Genomic DNA, 26,629 nt, shown 5'->3' on the forward strand with positions numbered 1-26,629 from the left:
TCGACTCAGCACCTTCTGCAGCTCCAGTTCTGAAGGGAAGCTTTTGATTTATGCCTGGAATCCATCCGTCTGGCCAGGCTTGAATGGTTCCTTTTAATGACACGCCAATTGCTTGTCAGGCCGCTGTCCATGGCCTGCTTGGTGTTTGGAACACACAGTAATTGCTTCATTTATACGCTCACGTGTATAAGTGAGCATGACTAATCTAAAGAAATGTCTCTATTTTTAAGGTGATATTCCCTTCCCCCTCCCCGTTCCTCCTCCCTAAACATTAAAAAACGATGAACGGGGCTGTAAATATGGGCTCCAGCATCCCAAGCATTTGGTGCTAATGGCTCTTAAAGCATCCCTGAAGGGATAGAATGGGGCCCTTCCATAAATTATGGGCCTTTTCTGTTACGGGACGAAACAACAGAAACACTGGCTTTCCCTGCAGAAAACAAATACAGATGATGATTGATGGAATTAACAAAATGGGAAGCAGGCTATCAAATTCTGCACACATGCCGGATCAGTTTGAATACTTCCATTCCCATTCTGCTTCCTCCTGACGCAAGCTCAAATCGATTGGCCTGTCTTTCCCATTCCCTTCCTGCTTCTTCCCGCTGAGCCCACCCACCCCTTGCAAAATGTCCTCATTTTTCAGCGTGATTTGTGAATCGGCAGATCAGCTTCGGCATATATTATACATACAAATGACATAGAGCGTGCCCATAAATTGCATAAACCTATGGGTAAAAGGAATGGAGGTGTCAACTGTACTCACAACAACAACAAAAAGGGTTGATTGAAACCATTCATAACAAGCAACGCATGGAAACAAAAGAAATAAGAAAGGTTCTGTTGGTTTGTTCCCAACGATGGAGTAGGCGACAGCTTGATGGGTATTCTCTCTTGCGCCCATGCATTGAAGAACACAGGCCATACAGAATACCTGGATGCTTTTCCAAACACATGACCCCATGTGCTGTGCATGCTCATGGGGTAATGCTTCACTTATAAAAGAACTGTTAAAAGAGAGGGTTGAAGAAGAGCTGGTAGGCCATGACAGATGACTCGTTATTATGAATTTGATAGACCTCACACTTTAAAGAAATTTGTTTGTTTGTTAGTTGATTGATTGGCTTGAGAGAGACGCTCATATTAAAGGGCTCAGGGACATTCAGGCTGGACAATCTGGAATTGGTGAGCTACCAGGGAGGAGTTGTGCCTCTTTGTTCACACTCTGGGGCTAAAATCAGCCCCAGCAGCTAAAGAAACCACCTCCCACAAATACATCCTATTTGACCCCAACCAAAAGCTTCATGGTCAAATCGACTTGCTGGTTTGAGCAGCTGAGAGACCCACCCATGCCAAACAGAGATCCATTTTGCTCTCCCTGGACCTTCCTGCCTGCAAACTCAGAAGAAGATGGCTGACAGACCCCCAGTTAGACAGAGAGTCTAAGAAGCTTTATAGTGCAATGCATTTAACCGGTTCTGTTCATGTTAAAAAGGGGTTGGTAAACAGTTGTTGTTCTCACAAACTAGATCCCGATGTCATTCTCACAAACTAGTATGCCTCCAAATTTTTTCTCAACTGAAATTCTCTCTAGAACATTCAGAATTCTTTCAGTTGGCACCCACTAAGTATTTATTTCTTTTATTTATGATTCTACTTGGACACTGCTGCTCCTAGCAAACTGGCAGACGGCGGTTCACAACATATAAAACATCACACAACTTCTAAAACATCTCAACATTCCCATCATACAACAAACCCCATAAAACATACACTTACAATTACAGTTGAACTATTAAGCAATCAAACAATCAAGATGGAGGTGATATACAACTTTGTTGTTGTTAGGTGCGAAGTCGTGTCCAACCCATCGCGACCCCATGGACAATGATCCTCCAGGCCTTCCTGTCCTCTGCCATTCCCCAGAGGCCATTTAAGATCGCACCAACTGCTTCAGTGACTCCATCCAGCCACCTCATTCTCTGTCGTCCCCTTCTTCTTTTGCCCTCAATTGTTCCCAGCATTAGGCTCTTCTCCAGGGAGTTCTTCCTTCTCATGAGGTGGCCAAAGTATTTGAGCTTCATCTTCAGGAAATATACAACTTACTTCTCCCCTATGTACCCATGACTCACACTGGCAGGGTTACAACACCACATAGTTATATAGAAAAAGATGGGGGTCGATGTCCACCATCCTGGCCCAGTCTAATGCATCTGAATATGTACATTTTCACGTTGCAGTGGGAGTAGGAATTGTATTGTGACACCGCCACAAACAAAGGGACAGCTAAAACATATCGACAAAGGCCACCGATATATGTGGTAGATCTTCCCAACACCTGAAGCGGTAAAACTGCATTCAAATGACCCTATTTCTAATTTCTTAGACACCAAGGAATAATTTTCAGTATCTCTCCTTCATCTTAGTACTTCAGATCAGGTTTTAATCCGTCCTCTTTCCTCTTGGGTCTCTGGAAATGTACCAGGTTGCTGCTTCTTACAAGCAACAGTTGCTTCCTCTTATACAGCAGTCTGATGTCACATATTTCAGTGAATTTCTTGGGACAAAACTGTACTAAAGGATGAAGAATCTCAGACCCAGGGATGATGTCATCAACCAAAGGGAATAATGTAGTATGAAGCAAAAATTCCATATACACCTTTAATGTAATATATATATATATAATTAACTGTCTTCAGGGGGAGATCACTTAATTTCAAGCTTGGGTGTTAAATTCCCCCTTATTCTCAACACTCTGGTGTATGTACACATTGCCCAAAGAAGACCTTCCTGGGGGGAATAAGCAGGGGACCCGTTGGGACTCTGACCTTTGTGTCCGGAGATCTGCGATTTCCTCTTCCAGGTCCAGCAGAGACGCTGCTTGAGCCATCACTTCCTTGCTGCAGGGCAAAGATTTCAGCTGCAACACGAGGAGGCCCAGGCAGAACTTGGCCCCCATCTCTTCCAGCTCCCCAGTGCCAATCTGCAATCCCTGGGGGAGGCAAGGAAGTCAGAAATTACCATATTAGAAACATTACAAGGCCTCCATTGGCCACCATCGGGGGATGGGTAGGGCTGCCAGATCCAAGTTGAGAAACTCCTGGAGATTTGGCAGCAGAACCTGGGGAGGTCAGTGGGGTACAATGCCCTAGAGTCCACCTTCCCAAGCAGCCATTTTCTCCAGGGGAAAATGATCTCTGCAGTCTGGAAATGAGGTGCAATTCCAGAGTATCCTCAGGTCCCACCTGGAGGCTGGCATCCCTACAAAGGTGGCTGGAGAGATCGTAGCTCTAACAATGCCTATCTAACATGCCTATCATGGAAGGGCAGAGATTTGGGCATGTGAAACTCCTAATATATATACAACCCCTAGTGGGTTGGCGCCATCAGCAGAGCAAATCTTGGGGTGTGATGTCCAGGTAACCTCAAAAATCTCTTCCACCACAACAAGCGATTAATCAGTTCTGGTGTCTCTCTTTGCTGCCCCCTTCCCTGAGTCTGACATAAGCACCATCAGCCGCAAAAACGACAAGACCCGAGAGATCATTAGCAAATTATGAAGTGTTTACATGAAATCGATGGGAAAGTAAATGCTTAAGGAGCTCAGCTCCTAATCAAGTTTCAGTGGCTTTCTAGCAAAAAATAGAAGCCTTAATGACAACCATGCCCTCCTTCACCTTCACGGGTAAGGCTGAAAATAGCTCTCATGTCAGATGCGCGGCTGCCTGTGAAGATGCAGCCTCGTGTTTCCAGCTGCCCCAAGAAGAAGGGATGTGACACAGCATCATGAGACATCTGCCTTCTGATGCATTGGCTGGTGCTTGCACGGGAGAGGAAACCTCATCCATCACACATTTCACGGACCTCACAAGGAAGGAGGAGGTGTCAAAGGGCTGTTGGTTTTCATGGCAGTCATGCATCTGGTGCAACATCCAACCCAAGCCTAAGCCAGCACTAATACAAGGCTAAGGTTGGCTTTCCCATTTTGAGCAGACTTTCTTCAAAATACTCAGAGGAAAACCAAAACAGCACAAGCAATTAAGCTACAGGCAGATAGCTAGGTGCTCAAGGTTCCTTTTGAGATGGGGAGCCAAGGAAGCTTGTAGCCAGACGCGGATGTTGGATTTTCGTAGGGCAAACTTTAATAAACTCAGAGACATGATGAGTGTCATACCATGGACGAGAATGCTGGAAGGGAAGGGAGCATGTGAAGGGTGGGCGCTACTCAAACAAGAGCTATTGCATGCTCAATCAATGACTATTCCAGAAAGACGAAAACACTGCAGGAGCTCTAAGAAGCCTATTTGGATGAACAGAGAACTTCAAGAGGAACTAAGAAAGAAAAGGAAAATGTTCAGGAAATGGAGGGAAGGACAGAGCTCTAAAGAAGAGTACCTACAGGTTACTAGGCACTGTAGATCAATCATCAGAAAGGCCAAAGCTGAGAGTGAGCTAAGATTGGCCAGGGAAGCCCATTGTAACAAGAAAAGATTTTTCAGTTATGTGAGGAGCAAACGTAAAGTCAAGGAGGCAATAGGCCCACTGTTGGGTGCAGATGGACAAACTCTAACGAAAGATGCAGAGAAAGCAGAAAGGCTTAGTGCCTATTTTACATCAGTTTTTTCCCACAGGTCAAAGTGTTTAGGCACATCTAGAGATGGCTGTAGCCAAAGGATAGTGTCTGGGTGGCAGGTTAACATGGATAGAGAGGTTGTCGAGAGGCATTTAGCTGCACTGGATGAGTTCAAATCCCCTGGTCCGGATGAAATGCACCCGAGAGTACTCAAAGAACTTTCCAGAGAACTTGCACAGCCCTTGTCCATCATCTTCCGAACATCTTTAAGGACTGGAGATGTCCCGGAGGACTGGAAAAGAGCAAACGTTATTCCGATCTTCAAAAAAGGGAGGAAGGATGACCCAGGAAACTACAGACCAGTGAGTCTGACCTCTGTTGTGGGGAAGATAATGGAGCAGATATTAAAGGGAGCGATCTGCAAACATCTGGAGGACAATTTGGTGATCCAAGGAAGTCAGCATGGATTTGTCTCCAACAGGTCCTGCCAGACCAACCTAGTTTCCTTTTTTGACCAAGTAACAAGGTTTGCTGGATCAGGGAAATTCGGTTGATGTCATTTACTTGGTTTTTAGTAAAGCTTTTGACAAGGTTCCCCATGATGTTCTGATGGATAAGTTGAAGGACTGCAATCTGGATTTTCAGATAGTTAGGTGGATAGGGAATTGGTTAGAGAACCTTACTCAAAGAGTTGTTGTCAATGGTGTTTCATCAGACTGGAGAGAGGTGAGTAGCGGGGTACCTCAGGGCTCGGTGCTCGGCCCGGTACTTTTTAACATATTTATTAATGATCTAGATGAGGGGGTGGAGGGACTACTCATCAAGTTTGCAGATGACACCAAATTGGGAGGACTGGCAAATACTCCGGAAGATAGAGACAGAGTTCAACGAGATCTGAACACAATGGAAAAATGGGCAAATGAGAACAAGATGCAATTTAATAAAGGTAAGTGTAAAGTTCTGCATCTGGGTCAGAAAAATGAAAAGCATGCCTACTGGATGGGGGATATGCTTCTAGGTAGCACTGTGTGTGAACGAGACGTTGGGGTACTTGTGGATTGTAAACTAAACATGAGCAGGCAGTGTGATGCAGCGGTAAAAAAGGCAAATGCCATTTTGGGCTGTATCAACAGAGGCATCACATCAAAATCACAAGATGTCATAGTCCCATTGTATACGGCACTGGTCAGACCACACCTGGAGTACTGTGTGCAGGTCTGGAGGCCTCACTTCAAGAAGGACGTAGATAAAATTGAAAGGGTACAGAGGAGAGCGACGAAGATGATCTGGGGCCAAGGGACCAAGCCCTATGAAGATAGGTTGAGGGACTTGGGAATGTTCAGCCTGGAGAAAAAGAGGTTGAGAGGGGACATGATAGCCCTCTTTAAGTATTTGAAAGGTTGTCACTTGGAGGAGGGCAGGATGCTGTTTCTGCTGGCTGCAGAGGAGAGGACACGCAGTAATGGGTTTAAACTTCAAGTACAACGATATAGGCTAGATATCAGGAAAAAGTTTTTCACAGTCAGAGTAGTTCAGCAGTGGAATAGGCTGCCTAAGGAGGTGGTGAGCTCCCCCTCACTGGAAGTCTTCAAGCAAAGGTTGGATACACACTTTTCTTGGATGCTTTAGGATGCTTAGGGCTAATCCTGCGTTGAGCAGGGGGTTGGACTAGATGGCCTGTATGGCCCCTTCCAACTCTATGATTCTATGATTCTATGATTCTACAGCAAACATCTATGATTTGGATACTGCAAGCAACCCAATACTGACCCTCCAGCCAAGACATCTGTGAGCACTATTCCCATCCCCACTTAAGATGGACTTCTGAAAAGTACAGGAAGTGAAATGAAAAGGGTTCTCATTTGCTCTCTGTGGGACACACACCACTCTCACTATTACTTCTTTTTTTCCACAGAGGGAGTTCATATAGCCAGAGACTGTAGGTCTTGGGCCCTGCCTGTTTTCGGCACACTGTGCTTCTGCCATTTGTTTTGATACTGTTTGATGTGTACAGTTAGTTTGATGTGTAGATTTATTGGGCCCAGCTTCCTTCCCTTCCTTCTTCCTTTCACACCCCCCCCTCACCCACCCCCTCCATCTTCCCAATCTCCGGAATGCAAGCACCACAACCTTGAGCACCTAGCTATCTGCCTGGCCCGTTCCCTTTGACAATCTCCCACGCTTCATGGGTTCTCATGGGAGGGGCTGCAGGTCAAGTGGTTAGATGCTGTGCCTGTTCTATTGTACCACAGTTCTGACAAGGTACTTGTCGGGTTCACTTTCTTACTTTAGAGAATAAACGCATCTTTTGCACCAAGTCAGAGACTGTGTTTTCTGGGCAGCTGAAGAAACTTGACACCTGTCTCAATGAAAAAGAGAAATGTGACTGCAGGATCACATCCAATTTGACCCTGGTGCCACCCAGGGCATCCTTTGATGCCCCCCTGCACAGAAAGTACCAGTCACTGGCTTGGGAGAAAGTTTTGCAATCAATCCAGTCTGACCAGTTAGCACAAATCTTTCTTTGTGGGCTTGGACGCTGACATCTCCATTGTGGAGAAGGATCTGCTAGTTGCCTTCTCCACAGATGCAGACTTTGTTCCTGCAGGATTATTTTATTTCTTGTCTTGTTGCACGGAGCGTGGAGAATTGCAAACAAGCCCAAGGCAGAATGTTTGTCTGTGCTTTTATCCAACCCTTCCTCAAAAGAAAGTAGTCTTTGAAATTCTCACCCCTGCTGATAGCTTTGGAAAAATAGTCATATGGACAAAAAAGAGAGAGAGGTGAACAACAATGAGAGGGTGCTGAGGAGAGCAACAAGGATTGTCCAGGGCAGGGGACCAAGCCCTCCAAGGAAAGGCTAAAGAACTTGAGAGTGTTCAGCCCGAAGGAGGTTGAGAGGGGACATGATTGCTGTCCTTTAAGTATTTGAAAGGTTGTCCCTTGGAGGAGGGCATGGAGCAATTCTTTGTTGGCAGCAGAGGACAGGACCCACAGTAATGGGTTTAAACTATGTATAGAATGGTACCGGCTATATATCAGGGGAATATTTTTTTTTGCACATTCAGTCTAGTTCAGCAGTAGAATGGGCTGCCTTAGGAGATGGTGAGCTCTCCCCCACTGGTGGTCTCCAATCAGCAGCTGCTTTAAGCAGGAAGTTGGTCCAGATGGCCTGCCTGACCCCTTCCAGCTCTATCATTCCATGATTCTGGTTTGGACTGCAGCAGAAGAGCTGAATCTGAGCATCTTAAAGACCAATCTTTCAAATGGCAAATTCCTTTTGCCAGAACTGATGAAGGGAGTTTGCCTCTCAAAAGCTTATATCCCCCCAAATCCTGGTTGTTTCTAAGGAGCTACTGGGATCTAACTGAATGTATCCCTCCTGTTCCAGTTGGTCCCTCCTTTGATTTTGCTTCTCCTTCTGATTCTTTACTTCCATGCCATTTTCTGCTTCCTTGCAACTAAATTCTCCCCATAAAATATATAGTTTTCAACATTATTGTTGCCACTATAAATCAACATGATGCATGTGTAAGATAAATATTGTATAAATTGCAAAGCAAGACTGTACAATGAGTCTAACAAACCTACAAAACCAACAGTGAGAAGCAGATAAAATGAAGGCACTGACAAAAAAGATAAATGAATCCAAAAAAAAGAAACAGAAATATCAAGCATTCACTCTTCCTTAGGTAATAGAAGCCGAGAGCAACGCTTCTCATTTTATCCAGTCAACAACTGTGTCAGTAATTCTAATATTTATTTGTGTTTCATTTAGACCCCGTTTTCCTCCCAAATAAGGACTCAAAGTAGCTTAAAGTATCCTTCTCATCTCTACTTTATCACAGCAACCCTGCAAAGTAGGTTTGATGGACAGTGACTGGCCCAAGGTCATACAGCAAGCCTCCATGGCCAAGCAGAGATTCAAACCTGAGTCTCCCACGTCCTAGTCCGACAATCTAACCCAGGAGTAGTCAAACTGCGGACCTCCAGATGTCCATGGACTACAATTCCCATGAGCCCCTACCAGCATTGGCAGGGGCTTATGGGAATTGTAGTCCATGGACATCTGGAGGGCCGCAATTTGACTACCCCTACTCTAACCATTAAACCACAGCGATTCTCATGCCGAGAAAGAGCCTGATTGGGAGCATTCATGTTTGGATGGGGATTTCAATCAGGATTCTGCAATCTCAGTGCAACATGTTCAACCCTCCACCAGTTTGTTCTGATTTGCCATTCAATTGCTGTCAACTCGGACATGTTCTTGTTGAACTGTTCAGCCATGGGGCTGTCAGAAAATGGTGCCCAACACAGCTTCCAGTGCAAAATTCAGAAGACTTTTTTTCCTACTTCGCTGAAGATAAGATAAAGGCCAGGCACATGAAAGGCCAAGGCTGGTGCATGAAAACGTATGCACCCAGATGCTAAAGCATTGTACAGCTCACATTTTGGGGCTGTTGCGGAATAGTGGATAATGTATTCCAGGACAGTTGCATTTCTTCAAATATACCTGCAAGAATGAAGACTCTCAGTGCTTTTCAGAGCAGAGCAGGCTATTACAGATTTCAGAGTACAACACAGAGAAGGTAGAGAAAAGCAATGTGCCATTGTCCAAGTATGAGTGTGAAAGAGAAAGAGCTTTTGGCAGCCGTCTATGGGTGGAGGAAAAGGGTGCTTATAAGTTCATCCCAGTGTCCCTCTTTCACCCTCCCCTATGTAAAACACTGCAGGATTTGCATGGGGAGTGTCTGTCTCAGCCCTCAGACATGCAGGACCGCCCAGAGCAAAGACTCCGTCTTGTTGTTACGCAAAGGCAGCCATTACATCTTGCCAGCCTCTCCAAGAAGTGAAGCGGGAGGCCAATCTCTCCAGATCCACCAATCAGGGCCGGCTGCATTTCTCTTTGTGACATAACGCAACGCCATCATCCGATCACAGACAGACTATATACTGTTTAATGACTCAATTACTTAATCACTTCCAGCGATACTTAATTGCACGTGGTTTCTTAATTATAGGATGTGTGGGGAGGCTTGCAGGGAGAACGTTTGCTCTCTGAAAAATGATTATCCAGTTGGGCCTACCCTCACCAGAACGGTTTTAGCTTGTGCTCTGATTAGACAGGGTGCACGTTATCAGCTTCTGAAGGCTCCTCTTTAAGGATGGAGTTTCACGATCTCAGACTGAGCTTTCTAACATAAGGGTGCTTCACCTAATTTCTTCCAAACAGGTGCCTTGTTCCTGAGAGAAGTAATTTTTTCCAGGGAAATACTACAGGTTTGCCACCTCCTCTGGCCTACAGAGGACATTCAACAACCACAGGAGGAGTAGCTGCATGGTAGAACACTGAACAATAAAGTTTAATACACCAAGCACAGTACTTGAGACCTTTCTTACTCAATGTAGATGCTCTATCACTCTGGAATGTTGATGCTAGATAATCCATTTTCATAATTATGAGAGCCAGCTTGGGGTAGTGGTTAGGAGCGTGGACTTCTAATCTGGCTAGCTTTTTGGCAGTGATTCTTCAGGGGTCTTTCACATCATCTACTACTAGGGGATGCCAGGATCTGACCCTGGGACCTTCAGCATATAAAGGAGATCTTTTGCTACTGAGCCCTGGTATTTCTTCGTGGAAGCTTTTAGTGATCTGCTTCCCGGCAGCTCACTGGTCTTCATGGTCTCTGTATAAGGCATCTAATGGTTCATAACGGTGCTCGCTCTACCAGTCTTGTCAACTGGATTACAGACTGCCACAAGGGCCTTGTTAATTTGTTTTCTTGTTTGCTTACTTTTACACCAGAGGCAACATTATTAAAATCATTGGCAGGCAATAGGGCAGCTCTGGACAGGGCAGGACAATTATGGATACCAGGAAGTTGGCCTCCAGCCCTGGCTGGGTCAACACAGCTTTACACGATGTTATGCTTCAGGTGCCAGCTTCTCATTGCTACCAGCTGCTTCTATATTCAGCCGCAGTCATCTAAAAGCAGGCCTGAGTCCGTGATTGAAAGGGGGCTAGAATGGGGCCAGACCCAGTTCTTTAACTGCTGGACCACAGAGCCCTTCTTTCTCAGTCTGGTGCATAAAGCAGAGCCATTCCAAGCTGGAGAGCCAGCTTAGTTCACTGGTTAATAACAGTGGCTTCTAATTTGGAGAGCTGGGTTTGATTCCTCATTCCTCCACATATAGCCAAGCTGCATGACCTTGGGCTAGTCACCATTCGGTTAGAGTTGTTCTTGCAGAGCAGTTCTTAGAGAGCTCTCTCAGTCTCACCTACCTCACAGGGCGTCTGTTGCGGGGAAAGGAAGGTACCGTATTTGCCGGCGTATAAGACGACTGGGCGTATAAGACGACCCCCCAACATTTCCACTCAGAATATAGAGTTTGTTACATTACATTACAGTACTCTGGGCCACTATGGGCAGCTATGTTTATCCCAACTGAAATGCACCTGGCGTATAGGACGACCCCCCCCCCACTTGGAGACATGTTTTTCAGGGGGGAAAAGTAGTCTTATACGCCAGCAAATACTGTAAGTGTTAGCCTCTTTGAGACTTCTTTGGGTAGTGAAAAGCGGGTAGAAAAACTAACTCTTCTTCAATGTGCAGATTTAGGTTTAGCAATAATGTCGAGGGCTGTGCCCTCAGTGGCAGAACACCTGTTTTGCATGAAGAATGTCCCAGGTTCAATCCCTGGCATCTCCAGTTGGGGAAAAAAAACCCAGGTAGTGATTTCTATGAAAGCCCCTGCCTGAGACCTCGGAGAGCTGCTCCCCCTTCAGTTGAACGGAAGCAAAATGGAAAGAACTTCTTGTCCTTGTAATGCAAATCTGCTTGATCTATAACCAAGAGAATACTGCTTTTATATTTAAGACCAATTTAATTCACAATCCTTCCTATGCATCCTGATTGAGCCACTTGCTTGACTGATGTATACACAGGTTAATCACGCATTCGAGCAGACTTTATTTTTTGCCTTTTTGTTCCATCCTGTTACAGAGGACGGCCTTCCGTGCACCACGCAACATCCAAAGTAACAATTCCCCTGCTCCTTTCATCCTGCAAATCCCGGGTGCTTGAACAGACATTGATGAATAGAGGCCCGGCAGCCTGTCTATTATATAGTTAACCATCATCCCACTCACTTTGTTCTGCTGCAAGCAAGGCATGCACAGGCAAACAGGCCTGCAGACCGCTGCATACTAAACTTCAGCAGACTGGCAGAATCGTCTGGGGCTCTGATCACAGCCTCCTGGTGGTCAATGGATTCTGTTGAGGGGAAGACGGAGGCAAAGCCACCAACCAAAACTCTAACAGCAGTTTGGCTCATGCTCCAATTTAGGAGCCAGGACAGATTCATCTGATTTACAGGACCAGGTGGAACCTACTGGTCTTTTGCATGTGTCACTTGATCTCTACTGTCCCAGGCCTGGTCTCGATGATTCACGTACCACGTTCTGGGTTGGCAGACGGATACATAGCCTGAGTACATGCCCCAAGTGCTGAACTTTACAGATACAAAATCACATTGGATGGAATAACGGATTGTAAGAATCCTTCCCATTATGGTATGCTGCTTTCACAAAGTTTCACATCCCATGAATCGTGTTGCCAGTCTCCAGGTACAGCCTGGAAGTTTTTCTAGACTTCAGAGGTCAGTTTCCCTGAAGAATAGATAATTCCAGGAGAACTCCCAGCCCCACCTGGAGGTTGTATATCTGGGACATCTAGAATCGTAGTCCAGGTAGGGGCCATAGAGGCCATCTAGTCACACTCCCTGCTCAGTTTCAGATCAGCCTAAACCATCCAGGATAGGTTGTCCAGTTGCTGCTTGAATGTTGTAAGTGCGGGAAAGTTCACCACTTTCTAAGGCAGCAAATTCCACTGCTGAACTATTCTGTGAAAATGTTTTGAAGAAAAGGGAGAAGAAGAGATCCAGGCTCAGGATCATCCTTGTTGCTCTCCTCTGAACCCTCTCAGTTTTGTCCAAGTCCTTTTTGAAGTGAGGCCTCCAGTACTGCAGACAAGACTCCAGGTTTGATTTGACAAGTGTGCTAAATACTGAGACTATGACATCTTGCAAATTTTATGTGATGCTTCTGTTAATACAGTGCAAGACTGCATTCACCTTCTTTACCACGGCATCACACTGTCTGCTCATATTTAGCATACAATCCACAAGTACCCCAAGATCTCATTCATTCACACTGCTCCCCAGAAGGGTTTCTCCCATCCAGAAGTCCTGCTTCTCATTGTTGTGACCCAGCTGTAGATCTCTGCCTTTCTCCTTATTGAATTGCATCTTGTTCAGATCTCACTCTGAGGTGCCTGCTACTCCTCTTAATTTGGCGTGCAATATGAATTTAATTAGTACTTTTACCCCGCATCCAGATAATTGAGAAAAATGTTGAAAAGTACCAGACCCACTACTGAGTCCTGTGGCAACCCAATGCTCCCCTCCTTCCAATCCAATGAAACATCTTTGACTATTGTATGGGAACAGTTTTCTAAGCAGTTCCCTGTCCAACGGACCAGCTGAAAATCCAGTCTTCAGTCCTCAAGTTTACCGATAAACTTGTTCCTGGCATAGTCCTAGTTTTAACAAAATGTATAGGAATTGTCCAGGCTATTTCAAATCATTAATGGATCTTTTTATTTCTTCTTTTTATAATAATTCAAAACTTTGTAAATCATCCAAAATCATAAATCACAACCAGCCTGGGCAATTCCTATACATTTTGTTTGGACTGGAGTTACCAAAAGGAATTCACGGTTCGTTTATAGTCCTAGTTTTGCGAAATGGAGAAGTCAACTGGAGATGGGCTCTCTACTCATTCTGACTTGCCACCATTCCTTGTTGCTTTGTCCTACAAGAGGTTTATTTTTTTCCTATTTTAAAAAGCTCTGACAGTTGAGTAAGCATCACATATAAGATAGGCAAAAAGGACATCCTTAGAATGAATGACCACAAGCCTGAGTCACTCCAGGGACCAGTTGGCCATGCCTAATAAATGTGAGTAACCAACCAGCAAATAAGATGGTACTCTGACTCTCCGGGACACCCTCCCCAATCTGCTGCCCTGTGCTTTTGCTACCAAGGATATTTCCAATGACACTCCTGTACTTAGAAGACAGGTCAAGTCACAAGGCTTCTTTCTTCCAGCATAAAAACAAATAATAATATTAATAATTGGTTGCACATGCTTTTTAAACTCTTTTTTCCCCATTAGGGTTGCCTTTGTTTGGTTTGTTTCAAAGATAACAGCGAGGGAGTAGAGTTAGAGCTGGACTTTGTTTTGTATTCTTCTTCTACTGTCACCAGGTAGCTTCCAGAACGTTCCCAGATGGTCTCCTAGCCAAGGACATCACAGTTTCAGCTAATGATGCTCAAGTGCCAGCCCGTTCAGTGCAATCCAATGGTGAACAGGGAGCCCATTTTCCATTGACTGTTTGTTCATTGACCAGCCCCTGACTGTTCAGCAGGTGGTTCATCACATTCCTGGCGATTTTGAGATAGATCCTGAGAAGGGCAGGGCTTACAGAGAAAAGGGACTTCAGCAGGGTTTAATTCCATAGGATTTACCCTCCAAGATAACCATTTATTCAGGGGAACTGATTGGTTGTCTGGAGATCAATTGCAACGGATCTGCAGGTGCCAGCTGGAAGTTGACAACCCTGCTTCCTGGGGACCTTCCTTCCATTCTAGGTGACTGCTTGCTGCCTCCTTTCCCATCATGGCTGGGAAACCTCCCTTTTAAAGAACTCTCTCTCACACCCTGCCACCCAAGAGCCAAACCTGAACCTCCGCCCATCCCTGCAGGCTGGCCTACCTAGTTTGGCCTCCTGTGGTCCCTCCTGCTCCTTTCTCCTCCTTCCTCCTCATTGGCTCTCGCTATGATCTTGTGAGGGTCTATAAGTGCAGAAGCAGGAGTCTGGCTCAGTTCAGGAGTATGGATGGCAAGCCAGAGCAAGTGGACTCTTTGCAGGTCCACTTCCCCTTATGATCCTTTCAACTTGGAGGGGAGTGTCTGGCCCTCCACAGTTCAGAGAGATAGGCCCTGGGGTCTGGAAGGTCTTGAGGTGGATTCTCTTGCTAAGGCCTCTTCTAGACAGAGGGGGTCACAGTGATGGAGGAGGGGGGGCTCTCTGGCAGTAGTAGGTCCCCAGGTCTTCTTCGCTAGCACTTCCCCAATCTTTCCCTCCAATGAGACCTAGGTTTAACTCCACAAGCAGTTGGAGGAGGAGCATGTCTCATGGCTTAAGTGCCACTCAGTGCTTAATACCCACTCAGGGCAGTTGTCCTGCCCCTGAGTGCCTCTTCCTCCAACCGGTGTGCCTGTCTGTCCAGTGGCCAGCCAATCACCTTCCATTCCTCACCCCTGTATACCCCCCTCCCCCTTCCCTCTAAGGCTCGAAGGCTGCAGATCCCTGCTGTGTGAGAACTGCCTCTGCCAGTGAGTTCCCTAAGAGCTGCCTGCAGCCTTTCCAGGTCTTGGGGTTGGGGGAGGCTGTTCGCAGAGTTCTTCCATCCCCCTAATCTAGCACCCATTGTATTCCTGAATGTAATGGGCTTAGCCCCTAGTATCTAAATAAATTAATTCATCATTGGTATAAATAATTGAGACTGTATATGCTGGGTTTTGTGTGTGTGTGTGTGTGTGTGTGTGTGATTTTATTTTTACTATGTCTGCTACCTCAAGCAGCTTTCTGGAGATGAAGCATGTAAATAAGAAATTAAATAAATACAGAATGTTTACATTCCGGATGCATCAATATATTTATATTAAATGCCTTGACACATCAATAAGGTAGATAAACGATTCTCACAGGAAAAACGGCATATGCACAATGGCACCGAAATCCAGAATCAGCAAAGAAATTAAATTGAAATGGGGATTTTCAACAAGACATTTGTAAACTCTCCAAGTTCCCACAACAGACTGGAGACTGGAGACTGGTGGGCAACGTGTGGACAAAAGGCAGACGGGAAGAAATGGGATTCAATCAAGTGTCATGGTCCTTAGTGCGAGAGAAGCTCTCATGAATCAGCCAAGGCTCCAGAGTTATAGAGAGGAATCTGACGGACATAGCCAATGTGGCGCTATGGTCAGAGGTAGACCCAGATCAGGTTAATGCAGGCTAGAATCCCTGGTCTGAGATGGAAGCTCACAGGAGGACAAAATGGAAGAGAGAGAATGAAACTGTAAAAAAATTATTGGTGGGTAGATCTTAGAAAGTACTTATAGGGGACTGCAGTTCCTTGGCCTTGGCCTACAGGTTCTGCAAGGTTCTGTCTTGCCCCCTCTGCTTTTTAACATGGTCTGTTCGGTTCTCCTTCCCTATAAATGAGGGAACACTTTTTGCTGTTTGCTTTCATGTGACTCACAACAACCCTATGAGGTAGGTTAAGCAGAGAGAGAAAGATGGGCTCTGTCACTCAGCCAGTTCAATGGCTGGATCTGAACCCATGTTCAAATCCAGATCCTGGCCTCGCACACTAATTGGTGCGCCACACTGCTGAATCTCTTGAAGGGAAAAGGGTGGGCAAAAGATTCAACAAAGTCATCACTGATTTCATCGACATAACTGTGCTGAAGATTCAACCACCTCCCCCAACGGTGCCTCAGTCCAATGTAGGGAAGGGGCATGAGGGTGGTATTTGCCCTTGAAAGCCAAAAAGAGTTTGGTGACCTCCAAAGCATTTCATTTCACCCTGATTGGGTAATCAGACAGAGCTGTGAAACTCAGTGACTGCTCGTAAACATCAGGTCAAGTAAGAATAAACCTCCGGAAGCAACTGAATTCCCTGAACTGATTAAGAAACAAACAACCCTTGAGGGACCTCAAAGCAACAAAAGACAAAATCATCCGGGGTAACCTTCAGCCACCTCTGGGCAGAAAACAATGCAGCGAGCCAGGAATTCCTCCTAAGTCAGGCTTCTGTGCCTGTATCACCCACAGAGTGGTGTTCTGGAGAAAGATCCAGGTTCCAATCCCTGCTCAGGCATGAAGGACACTTAAAATCAGCAACTTTTCCCCATCCTAACCTCACCTGCAGGGCTTTTGTGAATATGGAAGGAACCCCATAGGAGAACAAGCTCAGCTCATTCAAGGGATGGCAGGAGACAAACACAGTCGATTTTTTAGTTTCCCACAAGGTGTTTTTAAATAAATAATTGATGCATTTGGATATTTCATCCCCACTTTTCTTGTTAATGGTGACGCAAGGAAGTTTGTCCTCATTGTCTCCCTCCTTTTTAGCCGAACAACCACCCTGTTGTGTAATGCTCTGGAAAAAGAAATGTTTGCAAGGACCTGGGTGCATCAATCCCTCTTCGGAAATAAGAGTAGGTAATCCAGTGCTCCAAAATTTGGGTAGAGATTAAAGCAAGGAACATTTTCAGAGATCGAGCCTACATTTAGGGTGCAGGCAGGTCAAGAATTCTTACGCAGACGTGCAACTGCAGTCAAGTAGCAAGCCACTCCAGCAGACAGATTTCAAGGCAAATGAGACACCATTGTTTTCCTGAGCACAGCCTTCCAAGAACCGACCCCATTTAGCTTTTGAGATCTGATGAACTCGGGCTACTCCGTGCTGCCCTTCCCCTCCTAGACTCATTGCAACAGATAAAGAGCCGCTCCTGCAAAACTGGCCATTGCTCTCCTTGTAGGAGGATTTCTTACGCTCAGTGGCGAAAAAGAGGCAGTGGCCACCAGGGAGAGAACGAAATGCCTGCAACGTTACAGAACTGTTGTTCCTTGCAAACCGCTCTGGGAAATGGCAAGAAATTAACCGTGTTCCCAAAAGCAAAGGGCAGCCTTAGCTGCTGTGATCAGGGGTCGTGTCTACAGTGAGGAAAGGGGGAGCAAGAGAAATGTAGATAGTCACAAGCCCTTGCTTGATACTTACTCACATTGTTACTGTGTTCGTGTCACTTGCAGATAACGGCAGGCAGGTTTATGCCTCCCACTCCCCCGCATGACTTTCCAGCCTCCTCATTGCAGAAAATCCACACAAAACTGTAAAAGCAAACTTAGTGGTGGATGGCAGAGCTGGGCTTTGATCTCACTTCTTGGCAAACCGGGCATGTTTGTGTATTTGTGCGCCCATATTGCCACCCTCCCAACCGTCGGGTTATCTTTTACTCAAGCATCAAATTCATACTAGAGGACAAGATCCTTTCTGCAGGTTACATGAATGTCCCCAGTGAAAGCTGCAATCCTCAGGATTGCACATTCTAGGGAGCATTACATGGGACTTACTTTCTGAGTAGACCTACTTCACATTGGTCCTTAGGGGTTCAGGGAACTGGACTTGCCTATAGATCTGTTCAGGTCCTGAAAGAAGGACATAGATAAAACTGAAAGGGTACAGAGGAGAGCGACAAGAAAAATGAAAAACATGCCTACTGGATGGGGGATATGCTTCTAGGTAACTGTGTGTGAACGAGACCTTGGGGTACTTCTGGATTGTAAACTAAACATGAGCAGGCAGTGTGATGCAGCGGTAAAAAAGGCTAATGCCATTTTGGGCTATATCAACAGGGGCATCACATCAAAATCACAAAATGTCAGTCCCATTGTATACGGCACTGGTCAGACCACACCTGGAGTACTGTGTACAGTTCTGGAGGCCTCACTTCAAGAAGGACTTAGATAAAATTGAAAGGGTACAGAGGAGAGCGACGAAGATGATCTGGGGTCAAGGGACCAAGCCCTATGAAGATAGGTTGAGGGACTTGGGAATGTTCAGCCTGGAGAAAATGAGGTTGAGAGGGGACATAATAGCCCTCTTTAAGTATTTGAAAGGTTGTCACTTGGAGGAGGGCAGGATGCTGTTCCCATTGGCTGCAGAAGAAAGGAGATGCAGTAAGGGGTTAAAACTACAAGTACAACGATATAGGCTAGATATCAGGGAAAAAATTTCACAGTCAGAGTAGTTCAGCAGTGGAATAGGCTGATTAAAGAGGTGGTGAGCCCCCCCTCACTGGCTGTCTTCAAGCAAAGGTTGGATACACACTTTTCTTGGATGCTTTAGGATGCTTTGGGCTGATCCTGTGTTGAGCAGGGGGTTGGACTAGATGGCCTGTATGGCCCCTTCCAACTCCAATTCTGTGATTCTATGAAAATCACAAATAAGGCAAACAATATTTTACACAACGCAAATTTAGGGCTTCTTCCTCAGACTATTTGGGAACACACACATGTAGGCAAGAAACGGCCTTCTCTAAGTCAGACCCTTTGTCTGTCAAGATCAACATTGACTACTTTGATTGACAGTGACTCTCCAGGGTCATTCCCATCACCTCCTACCTGACCTGTTTAACTGGAGATGCTGGGGATTGGACCTGGGACCTGTTGCATACCAAGCAGATGCTTTTGCACTCAGTCAAAGATCCTCCTTTGATGAATTGTGAGGAAAGTCAAGACAAACTAAATACTCCTTTACCATCTAGAGCTGCTTTTCGTTTCTTGGTTTTAGAAATGTGAACAATAATAAACTGCTGGCTACTAACAAATTTATACTTTGATTTCCAGCTCCACTCACTCCCCTCCCCCCAGCAGAATTAGATAATTTCCCACCCCAAGTAATCTTTTATGGCAGAATCTCCCCCTATTCCAGTCCAGCCTCCTTTGCTGGTTTGTACCTCTCTTTTTTGTTTTTCTGGCCAGCCCTAGATCTTTGCCTTTCCTGGATCAGTCAAGCCAATTAGGGATCATGTAGTGAATGGAATAGCATTTCAAAACTGCACAGAGAGTAATATTTAGCAAACTGGAGCATCCGAGAAGTCTGGGGAAGTCACAAAGCACTCTTAGCCAGTTCTTTCCACTTAAAAAAATCCAAACACATGGAGATCCATCCCTCTTACAGACAAACACCACCTCTAAATATTTAGCAATTGCTAAAGTACTTCTTTGGTCTTCATCTACAATAATACAATACCTTTATTGGCATAAAGCAGATAAGCAGGATAAACAAAGTTAGTCAAGATACGTCAGACGGTTTAAATTTAAAAACTGAGGACAGAAATTCAGCCGTAATAAAAGTGACGTCGGCATCCTTATCACTCAGTAAAAATTGGCAAATCAGGTCTCTTGAATGGTTTCTCCGTTTTGGTATGAGAGGTATGATATGCCTTCTCTGTTCAGTGAACAAGGGACAATCCAGTAGGATATGTTGGATGGTGTCAGGAGAACTTGATTCAAAGGTGCATAGTCTGTTTTCGAAGGGGATCTTGGCAAATCTCCCTTGTAATACTTTAGATGGAAAGGCGTTAAGCCGAGCAAGTGAAAACGCTCTGCGATGGAGGGGATTTGCCAAGTTATGGAAATAAGCCGGCATTATCCCATGCTTCACTTGGAGACCAAGCGCACAAGGAGAGCAGATTGCTGGCACAGTGGGATGGATTTTTTGAAATTCCTGATCAAGTAGCCTTTGTTTGATCTGGGACATAATGGAGGATTCATTCAGAGATAAGATGTAATCGTAGTCAATGCCAATTTGTTGGAGTGTAGTCAGGATGGTAGAGAACCATTTAAATTTAAAAGTGTCTCTCAGTAAACAGGCCAATAGACTATCTGATCGAACCCTAAAATGCAGTTTTAGCCAATATTTAAAGGTGAAAATCCAGGCCTTAGTTTCGAGAAGATTGTGTCCAGTTTCAAGACATAAAGAGGAGTAAGGGACGCAATTTGGAGTTCTCAAAATCTGCCGGAGGAAGGCAGACTGTAACCTCTCTATGTTTTTGTTAAAACATGAAATCCACAGAGGGATACCATATAAAATTTGGGGAAGAATTTTAGAGTCAAACACACGACAGACAGCTGGGACAAACTGATTGCCTTTAAGGAAGAAAAAACGGTTTAGATGGGTAATGGAACAGTTAGCCTGCAAAGTAATCCTATTTCTGTGTTTGGTCCAGTGCAAATTATGTTGGAAGGTGATTCCTAGGTATTTGAAACATTTGACCTGCTCGATTTTATGACCACCAATTCGCCAGTTTGAGGGAGACCACTTCTGTGCAAAGACCATCACTTTGGTTTTTTTAAAGTTTATCGATAGGTCATTGAGTTGGCAATATTCGTGGAAAGCATTCAGATATCTATTCAGACCAATTCTGGAATGGGAAAGCAAAACGGTGTCATCAGCATACAGAAGAAGTGGGATTGGCAGTTTATCTAGTTTGGGTGGATGACCATTTATGAGTCTTAGGGTTTTTGGGAGATCATGTAAAAAGAGGTTGAATAAGTGAGGAGCAAGGACGCAGCCTTGTTTAACTCCTCTCAGGATAGGAATTTGATTAGTTAAATGACCCTTTTCAGTAAGTTTAACCTGACAGGTATTGTTGGAATGGAGGTTCACTAGAAGTAGTAATAGGCGCAAATCAATATTAAGGTCTTGCAGTTTTCTCCATAGTAAACACCTGGAGATAGAATCAAATGCACCCTTGAGGTCAACAAAAGCTACATAGAGTTTCCTCCTACCTGTATGGAGATATTTGTCTGCAAGAGAGTAGAGGGTCTTCATCTACAAGGACAAACTGGACAATTTTTGAGACAGTAAATTCACATAATCTATTACAAGGGAGGAAAAATATCTTTCAAATATGACCAGATGTCACACTCTGCTATAATAGATTCTACGAATGCAAGTTGATCAGATCAACCTTTTCAAACTCTGTCCAAACACGGGGCTGTGAAATAACCAATGAGATCGGGCTATACATGGTGTTGTCATGGAGCAGAGGTAGTCAACCTGTGGTCCTCCAGATGTTCATGGACTACAATTCCCATGAGCCCCTGCCAGCAGGGGCTCATGGGAATTGTAGTCCATGGACATCTGGAGGACCACAGGTTGACTACCCCTGTTATGGAGGACAAAAGGATTTGGCTTAGACTAAGAGCAGATGAGGGCAACAACAATGAACACGGAAGCATTTTTTAGAAGGGTCCCCCCCCCAAAAGATCATTTTTCAAAACTGCCAAAAATATGCAAAAATATGCAAAAAAGAGCTTCGTCCCTAATAATTATGGTGCTGATGAAAAATAACATTAACAAAACAAAAGACAAGCTGGGATACAAACTGAAAGGAAGTGGGAGCATTAAATACCTTAAACTGACGACTAATTGAGTTGCAGCAAGCCTTTGCATGCTAAAAAAACCCCCCACAAAACTCAAACCTTGTGTGTGCCTGACTGCTTGAATTTATTAGCCCAGCACAAATTAGGACTGCTAATTACAGATTCAACAGGAGGGTAATGTCTTCCTGCCTAATGTTAATTTCTCCCCTTTTTAGAAGTGAATTGATTACGCCCAGTCGCCATCAAATGCCATGTTTACCGGCCCACAATAAATCCAAAAAGCGATGCACAAGATTGTTTGGCTAATTCCAGGACATTTGCCTCTCGGTTAACAGGGATTGATTCAGCGAGGGCTAGGGGAAATGGCACCATTAAAAGCGGACTAAATGAAAGGGGGGAATCGGGCTCTTGGACGGCGAGCTGAGCTGGAACTTCACTTCTGGCCAGCCCTCTTGCAAGCTGGAACAGAAGGCCAATGCCAAGGACCCAGGGTCTGAACCAGTCAGCACTGTCATTCGATCTCACTTAATCCCTCTCCTAACACAGCCCCAGTCCCACCGGGGCAGTTTGTTTGTGTTGTCCAGGCAGGGTCAGGACCCCTTGGGTAGCCTTTGTGGGGGGATTCAGCCCTGTCTTTGCAAATCTGTCTAAAGAAGCCATTCTTAGCAGAGCCATAGAATGTTCAGCCTTTATCAAGAGCAAGGAAAAGAAATCATGTCATCCATTCCTTTGAGGGTGCAAGGTAAATCGAGCAAAGCTAACTCACCCTTAGCTTAGGCCTTTTTTAACCCCGCTCATTGAGCAAGCAGCCAGCTTCCTGCAGGGGCCCCTGGAACTTGAGAATACACCCTCAAAGGACCAGGGCCAAAACAAGGTTGAGAATGGTTGGTCTGAAGCATTTAGCAGTATAAATAATTTAAAAAATTGGGTCCTGCTGAGGTTCACAGTAATCCCAGCCCTTCTCAAACCAGGTTGGGCTGTATGTGTCTCTTGTTTGGGTAAACAGTTCCTGATTTCCATTTTCCATTGCTTCTTTTGTAGACTTTGAAGGGCACATGCAACTGGACTGATTTTATATGCAATGCATATGGTGCATGTAGAAAGCATTGATGTCACAAGTTTGAGAGAGAGCTGAGAGTGCTGGTTTTTCGTACCCCACCTTTTACTACCTGGAGGAGTCTCAAAGCGACTTACAATCACCTTCCATCCCTCCTCCCACAACAGATGCCTGTGACGGAGGCATCACTGGGAAATCTATGGTAAACCCATGGGGTTGCCATGGCAGCTGCAACTTGACAGCATATTCCAACACCACCACCCCTCAATAAATAATCAACAAATATCAAAAGCAGGAATAAAACTGAGACACAGCCAGGAGAGGGGGCAGAAGAGATGAAGTGGTCCTCGTGAACAGAGGCACATGTGGTGTGCATAATCACCCATGTACAGGGCCCACGAGCGCTGAGAGGTAGATATGCTCACCCTCACTTTCCCACAGAGCTTCATCCTGCACTTTGGCACAGTCCACGTTAGTCAGTAGCTCATCCCTAATTACTTGCAAATGGAAAAAAGGTGAAAAGGACACATCCTCACCAACTTTGCATTTGTTAAAAGGTCACTGTGGAAGTGTGATTCTGTTTCCCCCCCACTGAAAAGCAGGATCATGGGCTAATCAGATCTGAACTTTGTCATTAATTGCATGCTCTTCCTCTGCTATTTCCATTTTAAAAGTGCCTCTCGGTGCCTTCCACTCCATGGCGAAGCCTCCTTGACCCTCAGGGCTGTATCACCCACATGCACTCATCAGTAGGGCTGATGCACATGACCCAAAGTCCCAAGGTTCTTACTTCCAGAGCAGGATCTCCAGAGCAAAAAGTCAAAAGGGCAGCCTGTTCTCCATCAGGCTCATCCCCAATTGCTCTTCCCTCCTGACATTTAAACCTGTTCTTTTCCCCAGCATGTTCTTCCAATCTTTGTATCTTCTCCCTCTCTGTTGGAGAGAGCATTGGAGGGCCAGACTACAGCATACAATTAGCTGCTGCGTCAAAGCTGAAAAAGCTGACCATAAGGAAAATAAAATGGGACTGGTAGACCCAAAACAGGTGGCACAGATGACTATGTCTGTTGTCCTGGCTACGGCCAATGAGAGACACCTTTGAAAATTGACATGGGCAGTATGTGTCATGCGCTATGTTAGCACCCCTCACTGCCCCCTTGGGTGCCTGCTTTTCCTGTAGTTCTCTGAAATAACAAAGTATTGGGTTTGTTATGTTAATGCCTACCAGCTTGTTCCTGGCCAGAATGTACCTACTGCCTTGCTGCAGCCTGGCACCTGGATGTTACTGAAGAGAACTGTTTCCTCTCTTCACACTCACCTGGATCAAATGGGCCAAACAGGGATTCCTGCTTGAATTATGGTGATTTGGGGTGTGTGGACATGAAGGTACAACTGTTCTGCTATCTCAAGATAATACTGTCTCCAACGATGCTTTTGCCTGTACCTGACCTTCTTTCATTGCTGTCTGCTTTTCTTCAATAAAGACTCCCTTCAGTTTCATTTCACCATTTGGGGTTCCTGTTTGCCGGTTTCTAAGTGACCTGTGGTCTGCATGCCTAGGGTCATGACAGTATGGATGAATAAGGGGAGGAACACCAGAGCAACAGGTAGGCTGAGGTAGGGAGGACAACCTCCAGGTAGGACTTGGGGATCCCCTGGAATTAGAGCTCATCTCCAGACTAAAGACATCAGTTCCCCAGGAGAAAATGGCTGCTTTGGAGGGTGGACTCCATATACAATGCTGAGGGCCCTCCCTGTCCCAAATCCCGCCTACTTCTGGCTCCACCCCCAAGGTCTCCAAGTGTTTTCCCAGCCCAGAGCTGGTAGCCTTAAGATGAGGCCTCCTGGAGGCACATGCTGTCAAGTGGAAGAGCGAGGGCATTTTCATGAACGATGGACGCTGGTGGACCGTGACTGGAATACCTGGTGCATTATTCCGCCTCAGGGAGATTTTTTTTTAAATCCGGACTCACTCTGAGATCCCTATGTGCATACTGAGGAGGGTTCTGCTGTGCCATGTGAGCATTTTCACTCTGGAATCGCCCCTAGGAATGTGAAGCAGTTTGGATCGATAACCACTAAGAGCCCTTCAATCCAACACTGTCAACTCCATCTTCCTGCTTTTGTGGGGACTGGCATAGCTGACTGCAGATGGGAAGGCATCAGTATGCAAGAGAGGTTAGGCAGACAACAGGCTAGCCTATAAGTCAGATAAACAGGACCCAGCAGCAAGGCACAGGCTTCTCGTTCATGTGCCTCTGTGCATAGAATAGAGACTTCTTAACTAAGTGTGGTTATCTTCTCACAGAGCAGATGTGCTCCTCAGGAAGCCATACACTTACGAAGAACCCTGCTGGATGTGGCCAGTGGTCCATCTAGTCCAGCATCCTGGCTCACCCAGTACCCCTGGAGGGTCAAGAAATGACAAATAGAGGGACAGGACCTGAGTCCTGAGGTTTATCACATCTGGATGTGGAGGATCCCTTTAGTCACCATGGCTGAAGGTCCTCTTCTCCAAGTATCTCTCTAATTGCTCTTTAAAGCCATTTGTGCTTGTGGTCATCACTATGGCCTCTGGAATTGATGTTTCCGGGTTCTAAGAACACATGGTACAAACAGTGAAGAAGAAGAGTTGGTTCTTATATGCCACTTTTCTCTACCTGAAGGAGTCTCAAAGCAGCTTACAGTTGCCTTCCCTTCCTCTCCCCACAACAGACACCCTGTGAGGTGGGTGAGGCTGAGAGAGCCCTGATATTACTGAAGAAGAAGAAGAGTTGGTTCTTATATGCCACTTTTCTCTACCTGAAGGAGTCTCAAAGCAGCTTACAGTTGCCTTCCCTTCCTCTCCCCACAACAGACACCCTGTGAGGCTGAGGGAGCCCTGATATTACTGCTCAGTCAGAACAGCTTTATTAGTGCTCTGGTGAGTCCAAGGGCACCCAGAATACTCTCTCTGCTGCTGAATCTCAGAAACAGGCGCTCTGAGTTCAAAACTTCTGTTCATGGAGGCTCTACTTAGCCATCATAGCTTGTGATGTATCTATCCCCCCCCCCCCGAATTTGTCTTGTCCCCTCAAAAGCCATCTAACATACCAGCCCTTCATTACATCTTGTGGCAGTGAGTTCTGCAAATAAAGGAGAAGAACAACATGGAATCCAGCTCAGACAACTGAGAGCACGTGGAGAGAGCTACTGGGGAGTGTAGCTGCTGACCAGGTGAGGCTATTGTGCTGCCTGGGTGAGGTGATTGCTGGGTAATTGTTGGGAGGATTAAAAAGGGCTGCTCCTCGCCAGAGGCATGAGCCGAAAGGCGAGAGACAAAGGGCTCTTGGCCTGAGGCTCTTAGCCTGAGGTTCTTGGCCGAGCAATTAGAATCAGTAGATTATATTTCCCTAGTACTAGCACTGTCTAGACATTACAATGGACCTCCAGGACACTCATCCCATCATCTGCAGTGAGTGTGACATGATTGCCTTCCTCCCAGAAGACAAGATGGACTACAGCTGTCCCAAGGGTAAACTGGTAAGACTTTTGGAGGAAAGGATTAGGGGATTAGAAAACAGAATTATTACTCTGACCCAATGTAAGAAAGGGGAGGAGTTCATAGACCAGAGCCCTGCAACTCGAAATAAAGAGAATACAACCAGTCCTGAAGAGGATAAGGAAGGACCACAATAGGAAGCCTCTGCAGACAGTTCGGAAAAAGACTCAACGGCGAAGGGCGAGACAGTTCTCGGGGTCTTTGGAGCTCCAGAATAGATTTCAGGCCCTTGCAGAGGAGGTGCAAGGGTCAACAAGGGAAGAGGTCCCGAAATAAAGTCTAAGACAAAGAGAAGAGGCCACGGGGACAGAAGGAAATGGAGTTGAGAAGAAAAAAAAAGGAGAGTACTGGTAATTGGAGACTCCCTGCTA

The 26,629-nt window shown here is 45.6% G+C and overlaps 1 protein-coding gene across 2 annotated transcripts in view; it reads right to left on the reverse strand.

Annotated features, from left to right (window-relative positions):
- The window catches only part of AGBL1 (AGBL carboxypeptidase 1), a 441,440-nt gene that overhangs the window by 134,619 nt on the left and 280,192 nt on the right, over positions 1-26,629 (reverse strand). For both annotated transcript variants that reach the window (XM_077317361.1, XM_077317360.1), the window contains one exon: positions 2,829-2,992. In XM_077317361.1, coding sequence (XP_077173476.1) covers positions 2,829-2,992 — 164 coding nt within the window. The remainder of the gene's footprint in view (positions 1-2,828; positions 2,993-26,629) is intronic.

The sequence above is a fragment of the Paroedura picta genome, chromosome 18, assembly GCF_049243985.1.
Source record: "Paroedura picta isolate Pp20150507F chromosome 18, Ppicta_v3.0, whole genome shotgun sequence".
Lineage (NCBI taxonomy): Eukaryota > Metazoa > Chordata > Lepidosauria > Squamata > Gekkonidae > Paroedura > Paroedura picta.